Raw genomic sequence first — 19981 nt, 5'->3', positions numbered from 1 at the left:
GGCTGCCGCATAGTCCTTTACTCGGAGTGAGTTTAGCTCCGTTCGAGGGTGTGCCTCCGTCATAGAGGTGAACGGAATCGTGGCAGGTTCCGTCGGCATCGGCGCTTTCTAAGTCGAACGTGTTGATAAAGACTCGTAGTCGGGAGTCGTCGCCTGACGAAACGGTAAAGACACAGTGCAGGGAGCCGGGCGAGCCGGTGCTTCTAGTCGCCGGGGATTCTATGAAATCACCGTTCTTTATGTCTGCGTCCAAGGTGTACAGTGGAGGTGATGACGGATCATTGTTGCACTCAGTAGTGTCGATGTGAATTCCTTGTAATTAATACAAATATAGCCATATTAATGATGAAGAATAAGCATTTTTCAGCACGTTTGATACAGAGCCACATTGCGCGATATATGATGCTGTAATTTTACCATAGAAACTGTCTTTACCTTTTAGCCTGTATTTGTACTAATTTTCTCTCTCTTTGCATACTCTCTGACTTCGCCAGTCCCCGCCAAACTAAACTTTCATCATTGCAAGCGACCATCGACTCCCGCTTGCACTCATAGACCAGGACGATGTATACAGCCACGGCGTAAATGCAGTGACTGGTTGACATTTTGCAAATGGCCGATGTGGGAATACTTTGCTATCGTAAGATGAGCAACTTGGACAAAAGTAAGTAATATATCACGCAACCAGCGACTATCCATCACAGTGGGGCAAGTCTCCTGGTTATTAAGCTTTCGCTGGCTGTAGTGTCTGTATAATACGCACGATGTTTGAGTTACATTTCATTCGAAATGGATTATAAAGTCACACTCAGAGTCCTTTCCGAAATTTCTCGCTCTTGAAGAACTCTTAGTAAAAAGGCAAGTTTTTCAACTGTTGTTGATTGATGTTGCCGGATGGGTGTAGCATCCACTGACATCTCATGCTAACTTGAACTGAAATATCGGGATGAGAGTTCCTTCGATGTTGGGTCACGACGTTGCATGGAATATAGCTGACAGAAAAAAAGTCAACGACCGTCTTACCTGAGTACGAGTATGTGTACCGAATTGTAGCCAAGAGCAGGAAGAAAATCAAGATAAAGATTTGCTCATATCTTGCCATTTAGGTTGTACAATTCCTGTACGTTGAAGCTGAAAAAGAGGGGTGCTCCACGACGGAATTGGTGAAGGAATTCGGTAGAAATCGTGGGAAAACAGTTGCTGGCAAACGTCACGAGAGTGAGTCAAGCTCGCCTTCGGTTGATGGAATTATGGCGAGGATTTATACACTGTCAGGCATCAAGTCTTTGTCATGAAAGTTCTCAGATATGTTACACATGACACGACATGGTATTATTGGCACTAGCCGAAGGGGTACAAAACAGTTATTGTTTTCCACACTTTTAACATGAGATGGGTCTGTAGTTTTTTGAAATCATGAATGCACACCTGACGAAATTGACTGTCCAGTTAAACACAACTTTTCACATAATGGACATAAATGGAAATTGAATAAAGAGGTTCGGTGCAAGAACGCGAGCTCTGCAGCTTAACTCTCCAATATTCATGGATCAAAAACTCCCGTAGAAATTTTGCCGACGCAATACGTCGACTCCTACTGTGAATTCAAATACAACTGGAGGGCCTCTTAAAGGTGGCATTGAAACAGACATCCTGTGTGAAAAGAGGGCATGACCCGCCAATGAAACACCTCGTAGAGAGATTATCAAGATTTTTTTCCAACGGAGGGTATTGTCGTACAAAATTGAAAGCTTTCCAATGTTAACAAAGCCAGGGATTCTCTTGATATGGGACGAAGGTGTGACGCTTAAAGCAATATTATACATTGCATGTAATCATTTGCACGATTTAAGACGATTCAGCTACGCCAGGCACAATTACAATGTAGCTATATACGGAAACGAGCGATTGTATGAGTTAGAGAAGACACAATCACTAGTAGTTTGCCTTGGTTTGAGAGCGCTATTTTAGCTATCGGCTATTGTCTCGATATTAAGATTTTGTGTGTGCAAGAACGCGTTACAACCACTATTAAAGTCATTAATATATAGTATCTGCCATATCAAATCGATTCAACCATGTTTTAAGTAAGAAAAAGAGTTTAAAGCTCCATAGGCTGTACCTTTTGGCTATTTTTTCTGAACTTTTGTTTTGTGGTTTCCCTACACTTTCTGCATCAAGTTGAATCCCTAAACTGTAATTTAATGCCACGTATTTAGCATATTTACACAACCTATATGAGTATAATCTACATTGTTATTAATGAAACTTGTATTCAAGTCCGGACTAGAATCATTTGTAAACAATAAACAATGATCACTACACACATACAAGCTGTGTTGACAAAAAGAATACTCAAAATTTCAGCATGACAAACGGATTAGGGTCAGACACGGTAGTTGATATACAGAAACAGAATACTGAAAAACTTGCCTCAAGTTACAGCTTATGTCCCTTTAATGAGCGTCCTAAACGGTGATCTTTATAAAGATCACCGTTTTCATTGTCTCGGTTGAACTTCGTTTTTCGTTTCACTGAACCAGTACTGCGAATGAAGTGACGGGACGATGTTTCATTTTTCGGCACATGCACGCTCACACTTTTTAACATAGCATATGTTATCCCGAATTATTTACTCGAGGATGGGAAACTTTCAAAGATGTTCAGCACTAACATATTTTCTTTCTCTCTGCAGCTTTCTTTCTCTGTCTCTTCTTCTCCCTCTTTATCATAATGCGTAACAAGTGTGTTTTACAAACAAATGAAAGTTTATTGATTAAAAATGGATGAATACAAACAAGGAGTGAAAACGAACCCTACATAATACTTATCAGGCAAATTATATATGTTTCTCCGTCATTTATATTACGCAGGAAGTTCGTGGAAGTCGTCTAGAATGACCTTGAAAGGTCAAACGGTGCCTTGTTAACATGAAGATGAAACTTTTGTTTCAGTGTCTGACTATGTACAAAGATTGCTCATTGAAAAGGCGGTAAAATTATCCTGTGATAAAAGGCGACTAAAAGCTTTATAAGAATCCATTGTCGACATTAAATCTGTTGTGTGTCGAATCTGATGACAGCGCTGTGGGCGCCGTCACAGCGCTGTCACCAGGTTCTGCAGCAATGCGCCATCAACGTCAAGAGTAGAGATCACGTTGATGGCTTGCACAAGGGGGTAAACTGATATTCGTGATATTGAAGATGTAAACGAAAATGAATGAATACTTTATTATGCACATATATTGTGACCTTTCTAATTCAAGTTTGCACTCATACCCTGTGCTCTATTTTACACTTTTACAAATTGCACAAATTCTTACCAAAATGTTTCTGCATATTATGCTTTAGGACGGCGATAAGACTTCACACATATTGGAATCCTGTACTTCTGCCTTGTAAAGCTGCATAGCAAAGGCGTCTTAAAGGGACAATAAATGCTTACCTTTGATAGCCTTTTCGTTATTTTTTTTGGTCGTGTCAAGCTAATAGAGTACGCTATAATACAAAGAATTAGCTTTATAAACACAACATAAAATATGAAATGTTACCCATACACAAATGAATTCAAGTCCCGACTAAAATCCACACCGAATTGAGTCAGAAACTTGCTGTGTAAACAAAATGAAGTTAGAAATTGCAAAATGATATTTTGGCGTGGAACATGCAAACTGTACACAACTAAAAACAGTTCAGAAAGGTTTGTAAATACATCAAACGTTACAAGCAAAGTAGCAGCGGATACTTGGTCTTGTAATTGTTTAAAAAATGACGCAGTTTCGATGGTAACAAAAGTCGTGCATGCGCAGTTACACCGGGGAGACTTTCTTGCAGCAGCACTTGGCAATACAACATCCAACGCAAACAACGACAATTATCAAAACCACTGCTCCGGCCACGATGATACCAATTGCAGCGGCCAGTCCGAAATCCATCAGTTTTTCCCATAATCCGAGCGTTTGTTGTATGGCTACGTCTGTTTGTAAATAATAAATAAATAAATAAATAAATAAATAAAGTTAACAGATATCAAAGAACAGTAGAAGGAAGCAGAAATCATATACACATTGTTTGCTTTTCCTTAATTCCAAAGTTACCATAATGTATGTTTAATATTTAGTAGATCATTGAAGCGTGAAATTACTGATAAGACCAAGAGCTAAATGTTGTTAGTTTTCAAGTTGAGGGGCCTGACCAAGCCGACCAATTAAAAAGCGATTATGGCAAATGATCCCTGCCTGTAGAATTTATATGGATTTACATTATCGGTCACAGAGTCACTATCTTCGGTGAGGCTGGCTTTTGACTTTTAGCCTCTCTCGGATCAACCTGAGTATTGAAGAGTCGTACACTGAATCAGGGGCAACGTCGCCACACCATTAATCTTTGGCTGTTCCGGTCAAAATTAGGAGACGCAAAATGTCATTACTTATTTGCGTTCGTTTTGTCGCATTTTTTTGCGGAGCATGCATATTCTTACCAAATATTTACACTTTTTCGATGTCGAGTATCAGAATACTGAGTTACATTTTTTAAAATCAAGTTTGTTTCGGAAATGTTTATTTCTTAATCAAAGCTCCAATTTTCATCAGATTTTCCCCTAATAAAATATTTTACATTGAAGCAACCCTCCCAAACCTACCGATCCGTACATTTTTATTTTGTCGGTTGTGCAGCCGTTCGATTGTGAAATGGAATGTTACATAATGAAGTTGCTCATTACAGGAGAGTTTTCACAGTAACCTTTGACCTCTGTTCTCATTATAACGTCAGAAAAAGCGTATGACCTATGAGGCTATTGCGCTTGGAAGACTTACTTTCGTCACTTTCGTCTCCACAATTGTCCCTCAAATTGTCTTTTAAGTTGATGCTTATGCAATTGCCGTTGTCACAAGTCAACTCCGTGGTGTCGTCGCAGGTTCCTAGTGTGAAACAGACACAGCGGAGAAATGTTAACACAACGCAGTCTTCTGGGTTTCTTTGAACTTTTGTTGAAATAATCTTTTTTTGAAAATAATGTAGGAGTATGTATGTATGTATGTATGTATGTATGTATGTATGTATGTATGTAAACATACATACATGATACATACATGCATGCATGCATGCAGCATACATACATACATACATACATACATACATACATACATACATACATACATACATACATACATACATACATACATACATACATACATACATACATACATACATACATACATACGTCCTGTGCGCGATATGAACGGAGGGTAAACGCACATACATACATACATACATACATACATACATAATGACGCTGACTTTGTAATAGATTCTCTTACCGGTGTGGAAACTTGTGGCAGCCAAAGTAAATCCTCCACCTAAGTTTGTGGCACCTGTAACAAATTTGATAGTAATACTGTCCCCAGTGCTTGTATAAACATCATCCGCGTTAGACAGCTTGCCGCACAAACCACCGTCGGCCGTGAGCACCGTACCGGTGTCGTCGTCGCCGTCGTATATGCTAATTGAATCATCGCACGTGCCGTCTTCGTTTTCATCGACATCAAGGATAGAGAAAGTGACGAGCACACGATTTGATTCGACTGTAGATTTCAGCGTGACGATACAGTCCTGGTTAGCTGTGTACTGGGCCCCACTCTGCGAGATGACTATACCGTCAGCCTCTGCGGTTATGTTGATTTCACCTTCGCAGTAGTTAGTCATGTAGTACTCTGAAGAAGGGAAAAAAGAACAAAGTCCTTTTAATGAAATTTTCAATTTGATAAATTATCGTTTTATTTTGTACTGAGAGAGTTACTTAACTTATTTGCCATAAGATAAAATAAAGAGGCTAGATAAGTTTAAAGTTGACAAGAGCCAACCAAACTAGACTAGGCCATAATAGTCTAGACTAGATTAGACTAGACTTGAAAAGGCTAGGATAGAAGAAAATAGAATAAAATGGAATAGAATAGAATGGAAAAAAACTGCTGCCTTCTTTGTAAGACAGTCTATTTAGCGGACAGATTGCCTTTATCTTTAATACGAAGACATATTTTCCCTTATATTGGCTGCTCTTACCAATAGTGTAATGCATATAGTGGTATGTACTGGCGATATCTTATACCTCTCAATATAAGCTTGTTTGGAAAAATGAAATATTCGAATTTTACGAAGAAACGGAATGGCGAAACCTTAAACTGCTCAAAGGTCTTTAAATGACTACATCAGCAGCAAACGAGAGAGTATATTTATACGTCCAAATTTTAGAAAGATTTCTGTATGAAAATATACTGGCACTCTTAAATTCTAATGATACATGTGACTTTTTCAAATGTTTATCCAGCAGAGCTGGGTTGCTTTCATGTCATAGATTTGGGAAATTCTCATATAACTTTCTTGTACGATCTTCGAAAGAAAAAAATGGCACAGCTGAAGAACCCATGGTACGTCTTCCGTGTGATTTCAAATCAGTGATTAGCTGAGGGTGCCTGTCGTGATTAATAAATACAAACATACCCCTAGGATAGTGTTGAATTGTACGGTAGTTAAGCACGGGCGCAGTGTGTTTCAGTCCTGTCTCACTCTCAATTCACAACAGACTGCATGGAAAGAAAACGGAAAACCGTCCCCTAGTCGTAGTAGTGTAATGATTCAGACTTGAAAACTTTTTTTCACATAACCACCTGTAAGTCTTTGAACTCTTATCGTTCACTGAAATCCCAGGTAGTGTGGTCACGGTAGGTCGACAGTAAGGTTCAGTAACTACAACATGAAAAGTATACCCGGCGTTTCAGAGGACATACACTCATGGGTGGTACAAATCAATCTTTGATGCCTTTCAATGGAGAATAAATACACGCATACCCCCTAAGATCACGTCAAATTGCACCACAACCTAACACGAGCCGGGCAAGGTCTCTTAACAAACGCACTACACGATACTACACACGCCTCTAGGAGTACTTTGAAATGCACACATGCAATGACAAAGGGACATTGAATTTGAAAGACATTATTTTGGCTGCGCTTAACATTTCGCTGGGCTGATCTAGTTCAATCGTCGGTGGTTGTCCTTCGTGACTATGAGTAAGCATTATCCAGTTAACTGTCTTCAGGTACAAGGAAAACTCTGAAATGATTCTTGGACTTCTGATATTTCTTATGAACAAATACTACGTTTGTGAGCAATCGCTTTGCAAGGGACTGCAATCGGCACTGTGAAGTTCACCATCAAGTGAGAAAATTGAAAACAGAAAAGTAAAAATTGGACCCGGTATTTCAGAGAGCTACACTTAGCACGCTACAGATCCTTTTTCCGCCTCGAAAGTAAAAGACATAAGCTTTTGCTCAAACTTTCAAGAATGAACCTTTCAACCATTGTCATGAACCAAATCAACAATGAAACTCGGGGGTCATCGTGCAAAATTTGGAACTAGCGAAACAAATTACCTAACATTTTGCGATACTGGAAATTCAAAATGGCTGCCATCCCTGTATTAACTCTATGGGGTAAAAATTAAATTTTGGAATTTTGAAAAATTAAGATCGTAGACGTCTTCCTTACCCCAAGAGCTTTAAAATGAACCCCCGTTTGTGGGTAGATTGGGGGTAGATTGGGAAAGAATTGTAGAATCCGGATATCTGTCCCCGAGGCGAGTTTTATCTTAACGGTGTGGTAACCGTACTGCTGAGCGTCGAAGACTTACAGCGATAAATGTGTTTCAGGTATACACACATACACTGTTCTGTTCTACAGTGTCCCTGCTTTATCTCAAAGTCGATGAAGAGGAAGGAAAATCGTTACTATCGACCATCTTCTAGTGTCGGACATATAAAGGATTTAAAACGAGAAGGGGACCTGCAAAATCTTATTAAAGGTATACTGTCACCTGTTCCAATTTCACCACAGTTACCATGGAAAGAGAGAATCTGACCAATCATAGATTTTAAGCGGGTGGCCGGTTTTTTAAAAACAGCGCCCTCACATGGGTATTTTGAATACCAAGGAACACCCCTTTGACCATATATGGGCATATTATATTACAGGTGACTGTATATCTTTAACACGTAGCCTCATTGGCCCAACACGCTGGCCATAGAGGGATGATCATTACAAAGCCATCGCTATCATTGTAATTTACAAAGTTGTACATGTAATATTAATATCACAACCTGTGTAAAATTTGATATGTGGACTTGTATCTTCGGCAGATAATGTGACAACATTTCCGCGAAATAGAGAGTAAGAAACGACCAAGGTTGCTGTAACTAAAAATTTGAAGTTTGTGCCGGATGATTTTTGGCAGCAGTGTTATATGTTTGTTCCCTGTCATCTTAGACTTACTTTTAAGCAAAGGGAGAAAGTGGGTCAACACCTGTAAGTGTCTACACATGACCTGTTTTCGTCACTTCAAACGTGGTAACTATTTACAGTTGGTTTGGTTTCACATAAAGCGCGCTTTGATGTCAAGCTTGTGAAGTGGTCCTGTACAATAATAGTATCGTACATGTCCGGATAGCGTAGTCTTTGAAGTTAAACAGCGCAAGGTTTCAATCTAGTATGCCGTATTAGAATTCAACTCATCGATCAACGGACGAATAAATAACAGCGCACAATTATTTTTACTGATCACTTTGACACGTAATAGGGTTTTAATGAGAGAAGGGTGAGCTGGAACCGATAGAATGCGTCGAGCGAAAGTACCATTTTGATGACATGAGATGAAGGCAATGTATATATAAAGTTGAAAGATCCAAACCTGTCGGCCATTTCACATGTATCTTACCTACTCCATCGTCAATTGCTCCAAGCACACATTCCGTCGCAAACAGCACACCAAGTACGAACACAAGACAGCTCGGCACCGAGAAGTTTCCCATCGTACCCGTTAGGGGGGATAGATTAATCGTCGCTTATCTGATCAAACGCTTAATGTTGTTGGCACCTTAAGACGGGATCATCAATGGAGTAATGATGTCGTGAGAACTGCCATTCAAGCCTGTGCACGTCAAACGATGAAAGCCTTTGGCAGTCATATGTTGATGCAGTTACTACGGCAACATGCCCAACACAATGTAAGTGGCTTTGTCATATGTTTTATGCGAACAATATGGCGTGTTTGTCATTGTGAACACCTCAATGTTTGTTAACCCTATAGAGGTGTACATGTTGCATAGAACCTTACATTGTGTTAGTGTGACTACAATAGAACTAATATGCTAGCTATAACAAACAATGGGCGTATACGTTGGTTCTAGCACGCCCAGTGCATGTTCAGCAAATTACATCAATTTGAATTATATTTTCATAAGAATACATATTAGTACATGTATTCGGAGCTAAATACAATCTTTTGAGAGGAAATTTCCATTGGCTACATTGTCGTTGTGTTAGGTTTTGCTTAAGTAACCATAAGGTTCATCCAAAGCGAAATCGTTGTGTATTCAAACGGCGCGGCTGACTCGCAGCGTGTTTGCAAGGTTATATCTGATTGGTCGATTGTCACTATTCACAGCAACTTAGGGAGTTTATTTGTATTATTTCATTATAACGGTACGATTCTGCCAACCAATTGGATAACAGCTTCGAAATCGCTGCGAGTCGGCCCAAACGGCGACGGTGTCACACATGATGTCACGCGACCCGATCCTGTCCTTAGCAAGCGCAAATCAATGAAACTCAAATTGTGTTTCTACTTGATGCTATTTTTTCTGAAGCGAAGCACGGAAAATGAAAGACCATTGATAATTGTATGAAGCTTTCTTCTATATTTCAGAACCCTGAAGTCGTGTCCGGTGGGACACAGTGGCTTGACCTTTTGTGATAATGTACAATTCAATAGCTATTGACCGTTTTCTGTACTTGCCTCGAGCTCACCATAACATACGTGAGACAGTGTGTTTTGAGGTGGTGCATAATGACGTCTGTTGGCCTTTTTTTCTGATCGAACAACCCTCAGGATGACTCTGCTCTACATATCACGACATATATAAGCTTGTATGCTTTCTTCTTCGAGTGCTCTGTCGCAAGAGAAATGTGAGTCATCGCTCGTTCGGTGAACCTGCCCGCAGCGTCAAAAGTGAGACATTATGCTAAAATATCTTACTCAGAATACACAAAACATAACAGATCGTGAGCCGACATAGGTGTATCTTCCCCGCTTCATCAAATTTTGGGACAGTGGGTTTGCACAAGTCCGTCATGAGAAAGTAATATGCAGCTTTTTGCCGCCATCTGAGCTCGCGGTGTATAGAATTTATTGTCGGGTGTTATTACAAAACCGTTTGTGCGCGCTTATTCGGATGAATGGTATGACGTATTCGGTAACCATGGATATATGATCAAAAAAGCTATATATTCGAAGTCATTTCACAATACTCAATTTACTTTATTAAACATATTTTGAGATGTAACGGTGTAAACCCTGTTAAAAATTGCTTTGACATAAAAAATGCACGGTGGCTTCTTAAGGCTCCATCAGCAATATATATTTATGTTATTTTATTCAGTTCCGGAACTTACTAAATATAGCAAATATATTCGTGTGACGAATACCTACTCGATATAAGCCTTGTAAGTTTTTTAAACGAGCCTGAGCAGTGTACGCCAATCTTGGCTCAATTTTGGTGACTGCAGATCTAAAATACACCAAATATACATAAGACATGCCCTTCTATAGACTTCAGAGCAAGAATTAGCCTAAGTGTGGCTATAAAGAAGCGATTGAATTCATTTTTTGATAGAAATCGATAGAAACCCGGGATAAGTGGAGTGGCGGTTTCTCACTACCACTAGCCGCCATATTGGATAGTGCTTGTCGCTTAGTAAAAGCCTAGATTGAGGTCATGGCAGAGGTCATAACCTCACTTTGACGAAAAATTTACTACCGGTATATAGGAAAAATTCTTACAATTATTTACTTGGTAAGTCCCAGAAATGTCATTATCGTCATACTTCTCCTTCAGGTTTGGAACATAAAGTATTGGCTTTTTGAACACATCGTTTTGTGCACAATATGAAATATTGTTGAATGACGAATTCTCGTACGGACTTCAATCCATTTGTTATCAATTCAATCGGACACGCATATGTGCTAGCCGTGTTGAGAAGTACAAGTAGGGGCGCTTTGACGAGACATTATGAGTATGACAAGACTATTAAAATCGGAAATACATCAGGAGTTACTGCTAATGGAGCTGCAAGATGGCTTGAAGAATAATCAAAACATCTTAGAATTAGTGTTTGTAAGTGGAACAATATATTTAAGTTCCAAAAGTGTTATTCTTCATAGAGAAAGAACGGCATAGTATTCAACATCGTGATTCGTAATAACATGTCCGTTAGAGAAATGTCAGAGCATGGTGATTAATTACAGGAATGTCACAGCATGGTGATTAATTACAGGAAGGTCACAGCATCGCGGTTTATAACAGGAATGTCACAGCATGGTGATTCATTACAGGAATGTGTCACAGCATGGTGACTCATTACAGGAAGGTCACATCATTGTGGTTTATTACAGGAATGTCACAGCATGGTGATTCATTAAAGGAATGTCACAGCATGGTGATTCATTATAGAAATATCACAGCATGGTTGTTCGTTACAGGAATGTCACATAATTGTGGTTTATTACAGGAATGTCACAGCATGGTGATTCATTACAGGAAAGTCACAGCATGGTGTATCTTTACAGGAATGTCACAGCATGTAGATTCATTACAGGAAAGTCACAACATGGTGATTAATCAGAGAAATGTGACAGCATGGTAGTTCCTTACAGAAATATCACAGCATGGTGGTTCTCGACAGGATTGTCACAGCATGGTGATTCATTACAGGAATGTCACAGCATGGTGGTTCGTTACAGGAATGTCACAGCATGGTGATTCATTTCAGGAATGTCACAGCATGGTAGTTCCTTGCAGAAATATCACAGTATGGTGGTTCTCGACAGCATGCTGATTCATTACAGGAATGTCACAGTATGGTGATTCATCACAGGAATGTCACTCAAGGTGGTTCGTTACAGGAATGTCACAGCAGGTTGATTCATTTCAGGAATGTCACAACATGGTGATTAATCAGAGAAATGTGACAGCATGGTAGTTCCTTACAGAAATATCACAGCATGGTGGTTCTCGACAGGATTGTCACAGCATGGTGATTCATTACAGGAATGTCACAGCATGGTGGTTCGTTACAGGAATGTCACAGCATGGTGATTCATTACAGGAATGTCACAGCATGGTGGTTCATTGCAGGAATGTCACAGCATGGTGATTCATTACAGGAATGTCACAGCATGGTGATTCATTACAGGAATGTCACAGCATGGTGGTTCGTTACAGGAATGTCACAGCATGGTGATTTATTACAGAAATGTCACAGCATGGTGATTCATTACAGGAATGTCACAGCATGGTGATTTATTACAGAAATGTTACAGCTTGGTGATTCATTATAGAAATGTCACATGCAGGAATGTCACATAGTGATGATTCGCAACACCATGTTCTTTGCAGAAATGCGTGAGTCTCTTTATTAATTTATGTGACATTTATTTCTCGTCCAAAAAAGTGTCTGAGTTTTTTTTCCATATATGTTCTTTTTTTAACTTACTCCCATAACGATGGATTGCTATCACTATATTATTACAGACTATTAGCGTAGAACACCGCTGTAAACAAGCCCACTAGTCGCCTTGCTTTTCTCGAACGAGCGCGGCAGTCACCGCCTGGCCGTCAAGCGTGGTTCACCCCACTATGTATATACGTATACAGTGTGCCAACTTAACAATATTTCTTCAATTTTGCGATCACTTCGTTCACCGTCAACGCGACTGTCTGCTGTAGTTTATTCCTTCAATTTACCAAGCTTTCATATTTATAAATCCACAGGACTTGGGCAAGTCCAACATAACTGACGGTCTCTACTGAAAGACTAAAATTTGGTTAATCAATGCCATACATGGTCGTTTACTTCAGTAGTGCCTTTTGAAAATCTCGACATTTTTTAAAGTTTGTGTAACTTTGATCACAAGGCGAAACTGTCTTTCAATCGGAAATTTAACATTTTTAAAGAATTTGAGAGAGTTCTGAATCCAGACATTGGATCCAATCCCCCGAGTAACAATATAAAATCTTAATTATTATCCAGTAACTATTTCTAACTATTATTAACCGCTATACTAACTACCACTATTGAAGGGAAAGTAGCTGTAATTTTTGATAATATTTTCATTAATTTTTTGTTCTAAGTATATTTTCTCATTCTACTCCGCGATGCGTTGACATACAAAGTATCAAGCCTTGTTTATAAGACGATGTTTTGTGTACAGTGTGCGATGTGACTGTTGGACTCCGATCTGCAGTAAAAAATTGTCAACGTCACACAGCGTCAGGCATCACAAACAAACAATGTTTGTTTGAGGTTCCGTTGACAAATTAAATGAAATCCTGGCATGAGTTTTAGGAGTAGAAAGAGAAATTATATCATATAAACTGAACCCAAAATGATGGAAAATAAAATCAAAAGTTAGTAGAGGTTTCAACTTTATTCATTTAAAAAACTTCACTTGTAGTCTAATGAAATATATGTACCAACGAGGCACTGTATGATCGTCACTGAGAAATTGATAGTCATAATATCCGTCTGAAGCGCCAATTGAGTAAATTTATACGACATGTAAAGTACGCCCTCAAAGTTGTAATTGAAATGATTGATTGATTGTTCGTGATGAATATATGATACTTATTTTAAATGTACCAGAAAATTGTGTAAGAAAAGGTAGTTCATAGTATCGTTGCATGGAAAATTAATTCTCGATCATTTCTGTGAAATTCATCTCAGAAACTTAGATTATGAAATTTTGAATAAAAAAAGTTTATACCCTGTGTATATTATTTGAATGTTTGGTCAGCAGACAATACCGCACCCATTGGGTTCGTTTTGTATCTACATGTATTGCGTGTTCTGCTCCATCATGTAACTTTGAACCAGCTGAACAAAGCGCAACATCGTTGCCAACACGCCACCGATTTTCCGCAAAATTAAAGCTTGTATTCGTCGCCCATCTTTTAAAGAGGGGTTCCATCAAAACAAAGAGCCCTAAGTTGAAGATGATATTCGGAAATGAAATATCCAGCGACGAAATCATGAAATTTTGCTTGCGCCCTCTATAGAGCACGGTATTCACATTAATGAAGGGACGGTGCTGCGGAACAAACGTCATTCTTTATGTAAATTTGCATATCGTAATTTTGATGTCATTTCTGTAGGCAGAACATTGAATCTGCATAAATAGGCAAAAAGGCACCATCAATCACACTTTACAAATAGAACAGATATAGAACAGATGTAATGGAGCGATTTCTCGAATCCATCAGAAATATAATCATGCCGATGAACTTGCGGGGGCCCTCACAGACTGCAAAGCCTATAATACGGCTCAGGTGACTTAAAATATGGCTCAAAATTATGCAAATCAATATTGCTACATTATGCACGGTCTATATTGCTAACATTATGCACGGTTTTTCACCATAATACGAACTAACAAAGAACGGAGAACACGATTGGAACTAATTGGGGATAATTGGATGGTGAAGTAATGTTGATTTAATTTGCAAATATAATCTTATCTGCTTCTCTTTTACATTAAACACTTTTTATGAGTAATTTGTAATATTGCAAAATTCAGCTATACGGCACCTAACACTTTTGAATAATTTGAAAAATGTGAATATCCAATTCTCCCGAATTAGTTCCAATGGCTTTCGAGCGAGCTTTAATAAGCTCCAGAATGCAAAACTCGGCTTCTATCAAATTTCAAAATCTATTACATTCACATTAAAATTTGGCGCAAAACCATCGACCTGGCAGTAGATTTGGTCACTTCCCTTGTCGTTTTTTTATCCTTTCTTACAGCAGCACTTGACACAGCAACAGATACAGCCGACGACGCAGAGGATGAAAATAACGACAACGCCGACGATGATTCCGATAAGGGCTCCAAGGCCCAAGGCGAGGATCTTGCCGAAGAAATTGACAATCTCATCTGTGGAGAGAGAAGGAGTGGACATGAAAGCTTCTTCACCGTAGCAGATCGATCAGCCTGTACACAAACCTATCACACGATGGTCAATCAATTTTTGTCATACATTTTCCAGTCAGTCAGTCAGTCAATTAATCACTCAATCAAATCTACAAATCAGCCGACGTCTTTGTCAGTTATGGCACTTAAACGATTAAATAATCGATCAATTAAACAATTCTATTGATGAGCTACAATAACAATAACGAATGTCATCATTTTTTGTGTTGATGACAGATCTCTATCGTAAAACCATAAATCGATGTGATCTTTATCTCGCTGCGTGTGTTGATGTCTTTGTTTGAGGTATGTGAAATATTGCTCCTTCGATAAAAAACACAACAAACATTTTGTGCGGAAATGTTTTGTTCGGAACCATTGACACTTATCAAACAGTCTCAGAATAGAATCCAATTCATAAAACGAAGCGCTGACGCCTGTTCAATAACCCCTCTTCTCTTTCTCCCCTCTCCTTTCTTCTCCTCCTTCGTCCTTCCCTTTCCCCTCCTTCATTATCTCTTTAATTTGATTGTTACTCGACTTCCTGTCCCTTCATACGGACTGCCCTTGAATCTAACCCTGACTATCGTACCGCCTTTGTCTCCAGTCTCTCCGCTGCTGCGGGACTGTGATGTCTTCTCATATATATATATATATATATATATATATATAGAGAGAGAGAGAGAGAGAGAGAGAGAGAGAGAGAGAGAGAGAGAGAGAGAGAGAGAGAGACCGAGTTGAAACTACCTACATTCGTCGCTACTATCTCCACAGTTGTCGCGCAAATCATTCTCCAGTTTCTTTGCAATACATCTACCATTCTTACACGAGAACTGGGTCACGGGATCACATGGTGCATCTGAAAGAACGATAGGTAAAAACGTTGTGAGTCAATTTTCGCAACAGCACGCCCGCGTATAATACAACAATTACATTTATAAGCTCACGAACCTTGCATCGAGATACAATCTACCCAAATGTACGTCTTCCCGAAATGTACGAATAATGGTTTTATATACATTCTACACAGAGAATTCTGAAGGAACTCTTGAGACAAAAGAGGTTACCTGTGAAAGTATTGAAATTCAACTGAAAGCCGTAATCGTTCCCCAAGCTGTCAGTGTGCCAAAGTAGAGTTGTCTTGTTGCCACTTGTTGCATAGCCGGTTGAGGGCGTGTCTGCTATTGTACCGCACAGCCCACCATCCGGTGTCAGCTGAGTACCAGAGTCCATATCACCGTCCCACATCTCCAAATAGTCTGTACACGATCCCTGCGATTTTGTGTCGACGTCGAAGCTCGCAAAGAGCCACAGGATCTTCTGATTTGACGGTGCCTCGACCACAAGAGTACAGTTGTATACATTGTCGTCATATTTAAAGCCTAAGGTGGTGAACAATTTTCCGTCAGGCTTGTCAGCGGTAAGAGTTACTCTTTGCCCACAGTCGTCATCCATGTAGTACCCTAGATACCATCGAGGAAAAGAATGAATCAATCTCTGCACAGTTTCGAGCTTTATCTTAAGCAAAGGATAAAATCTCTCTCTCTCTCTCTCTCTCTCTCTCTCTCTCTCTCTCTCTCTCTCTCTCACACACACACACAAAGTGAACTATGTCCTTGACCTCGTATGGTGAGAAAGGTCATTAGAACTATCTTGGGTACAAAGAGAAAAGTGATATTGACTACTTATGAAGAGCTTGAGGGACTTGATCACTGCTTATCTATGTGATTGATGTATCACATGTAAGATACTGACTGTAACTGATGATGGGTCGTTTTTTCTCGGAGGAGATTTTCGACCGATAACAGGTGATCATGGACATGGAGCAACAGAGGACAGTACTGCCAACTCCGTCCGTTTGTCTGTCTGTCTGTCTGTCTCTGTCTGTCTCCGTCTGTCTCTGTCTGTCACCGTCTGTCTCTGTTCTCTCTCTGTGCGTGTGTGTGTGTGTGTGTGTGTGTGTGCGTGTGGCATACATTACTGACAGTATGTTTATATACATATATATATAGATATATAGTACACATATTAAACATAAATATAATATAAATGTTTGTATATAACATACATACAAACAACATATATACATACATACATACATACATATATATATATATATATATATATATATATATATATATATATATATATATATATATATATATATATATAGTATATAGAGTGTCGTTTTTGGATTCGTTTTTTTTTCTCGGAGGAGATTCTGTCTGATAACCAGTGATCGTGGAGCACAAGACAATACCGCCCATAAATGAGTTGTTCATTGTAATTTTGTCAATCACTGTGTTCAATGGAGGTTTTAGGAAATCCAATAAAGTAATTTTCTCCGATTGTACTGTCGCATTCTTTGCGCATGCTCACTTGGAAATGATGTCACCGCATATCCTTAAATGTAAACATGCATGATACAGCCGGTTTCTATATTACTTGGAAATCTTATAGCCAAACGTCCCCCTGAGGGAAGATTGTCTGTTGTTTTAAATATTCGAATTCCGGTCTAGCTAGCTTGACGTGTCCATCTCATATTTAAATTAGTAATCATATTAATTGGAGACCTATTCACATAAGTGTATGCGTATTGATTCGCAGTCGAAGGCCAGAGTATATCTTGACTAATTTACAATAACCTAGTTTCTCGATAACTGTTCAATTAATGCGTGAATACTATTCCCATGATGTGTAGGAAGCATTTCTGTAGTATTACAAATTAATATGGGTGATTCAATAATGAAAGCGAAGACCGCGCCCTTTTACATGCTAGCCGACTGCAAAAATGACTCACTTTTTGAATATATGGAACTGTTCAGCATCTCTTGCGGCATTTCGGGTTATTTGAATTCCATAAAAATGTGGGACTGGGTGTTTTTAGACAGACTGTAGCTTTTCGGCCTGGTATTGCTTTTATTTATTTCACGCCAGCCCCTGTGATCACAATGCAATTGCCATGGCAACAGCTGAATCGATCGAGCGGACGAAAGGACACAATGTTTTGACGTAAATCTCAAGAGTTGTGCAATCTGAGACGGCCAGATCGGACAGAATTTGAGTAGCAGCGTCAAATTCGCAAGGACAATCGATTTTTAATACAGACATTACAATCAGAATCATGGCGTAAGCTTTTGTCCTCAAGTAGTGGTCATCTTGTATTTATTGTCGTCGCAATGTTGGAATGGAGTAATATTTTGACTAGGCTAAAATATACGTTTCTTGACGCGTCTTTCCTACGTGCTTACAGATTTGCATCAATGTACTGCAGTAATCGCAGAATTTGTTTACGCAAATCATTCTTTCTGACAGCCATCAGTTGTATCCGTGTGTGAGTGTAAACGACACCATACGCGACAAAGTGAAATGATCTCGACCGAATTCGAGGTCATTTACAAATATTCGCTCTGTCCATACCATAGCAACGAGCCCTATATTCGGCGTTTGAAAACTTGCCCGAGCTCGTGAAGCGTCTGAAAGACACACATCAAAAATGAGTATTAATTCGCCAACGTGGCTGCTTGAAAGAACGTACGTAATAGTCTGATAAAATTCTTACAATCTAAAAGCTAACTACATACTTACAATTTGATGACGCTCGAACTTGACATAGAAACACCAGGAGACATAATTTGCACAGCCACCGGTAAACGACGAAACTGTCCATCTTTAACAGGATCCAACAAATTTTCAGCGGCAATCAGCTACATGCACTGAGTTCCAGACAGACAGACGTGTGCTACTACTTGGATACAGTAAGTTGCTGCCTGTCTATCATACCTAGACCCGGCCTTATGTTGATAGTACCCATGGCAACTGACACTGCTGAAAAAACATTTGGGCAACTGTTTTTTTCTTTTCTTCGGGCATTGACTGGAGATAATAACATACTAATTTACCATAACTGCCTTCCATCGCTCCTCTGCGAACGCACCGGATTTATCTAGGTTTGTGAACTATTTCAAGAAAACGTTTGCCTTTGTTCGTGAGCATTTATTTTTAATTATTCACTTTTACAATGTACGACAAACGAACTTGAATAATTTATGCAAATATCCCGCAGTATGTGGATGTGGCCAATAGCGAAGCATCAATTGATAGCCATGAGAAATGTTATAATAATTGTCTGTAGTGATTACTTCATAATGTTCTGCCACGAGAATACTTATGATTGAAATCATTTTCGTGCGAAACAAAATCTATCACATGTCGTTATCGCATATCAACATGAATCAAATGGTTATATTGTGATTTTGAGTTTAGATCTCGCTGGTAAATACGCCTAAGTTAAGGATCTTGAAATGGAGTTACCTATGTCTGCAGCAAATTTATTTCGGTGTTTTAATTTTATTTAAGACATTACACCTAGGTTTGCACATGTCTTTGTGCTCGTATATGTATGTATGTATGTATGTATGTATGTATGTATGTATGTATGTATGTATGTATGTATGTATGTATGTATGTATGTATGTATGTATGTATGTATGTATGTATGTATATATGTATGTATGTATGTATGTAAGTATGTAGGTATGAAGGTGTGTAGGTAGGTATGTACGTGCTTAGGTAGGTAGGTATAGGTAGGTACACTGTAAAAATAGCGGACGCTAGACGCGTCTTTACGCGTTCAAAATGTACATGTCGGTGTTCAAATTTGAACGGCTAGTGTTCATATTGTTAACACTAGTGTTCATAATATTAACAATGATGTTCTAAACCTGAACACTATGTGTTAACAACGATCTCCTTCAAGTGTTCAAAAACTCAGCATCACAGAAATTTTACAATACTGTGAAACAATTAACAGTCTTTTGTGTTTTTTCTTTACAATGGCTATATTAAATTTACTATTGCTTCACTGTCCGGCAAAAGTACACGGATTTTGGTGTAACGAAT

General features: G+C 39.0%; 2 protein-coding genes across 2 annotated transcripts; both read right to left on the bottom strand.

The window, feature by feature from the left end:
• Positions 1–2752: 2752 nt before the first annotated feature.
• Positions 2753–9276, bottom strand: LOC139147625 (uncharacterized). The gene is made up of 4 exons (XM_070718772.1): positions 8771–9276; positions 5321–5713; positions 4817–4921; positions 2753–3975 (listed from the first exon to the last, which is right to left on the bottom strand). The coding sequence occupies exons 1-4, from the start codon at positions 8862–8864 to the stop codon at positions 3809–3811; spliced, it is 759 nt and encodes a 252-aa protein (XP_070574873.1). The 5' UTR covers positions 8865–9276; the 3' UTR covers positions 2753–3808.
• A 2795-nt stretch (positions 9277–12071) lies between these two features.
• LOC139147623 (neuropilin-1-like) lies at positions 12072–18863 on the bottom strand. Its single transcript, XM_070718771.1, has 4 exons — positions 18668–18863; positions 16147–16542; positions 15831–15938; positions 12072–15043 (listed from the first exon to the last, which is right to left on the bottom strand). Exons 1-4 carry the CDS (start codon positions 18747–18749, stop codon positions 14898–14900), a joined length of 732 nt encoding a protein of 243 aa, XP_070574872.1. The 5' UTR covers positions 18750–18863; the 3' UTR covers positions 12072–14897.
• Between the last annotated feature and the right edge of the window lie 1118 nt (positions 18864–19981).

The sequence above is a fragment of the Ptychodera flava genome, chromosome 13 (assembly GCF_041260155.1).
Source record: "Ptychodera flava strain L36383 chromosome 13, AS_Pfla_20210202, whole genome shotgun sequence".
Lineage (NCBI taxonomy): Eukaryota > Metazoa > Hemichordata > Enteropneusta > Ptychoderidae > Ptychodera > Ptychodera flava.
This window is presented reverse-complemented; position numbering and strand designations above follow the sequence as displayed.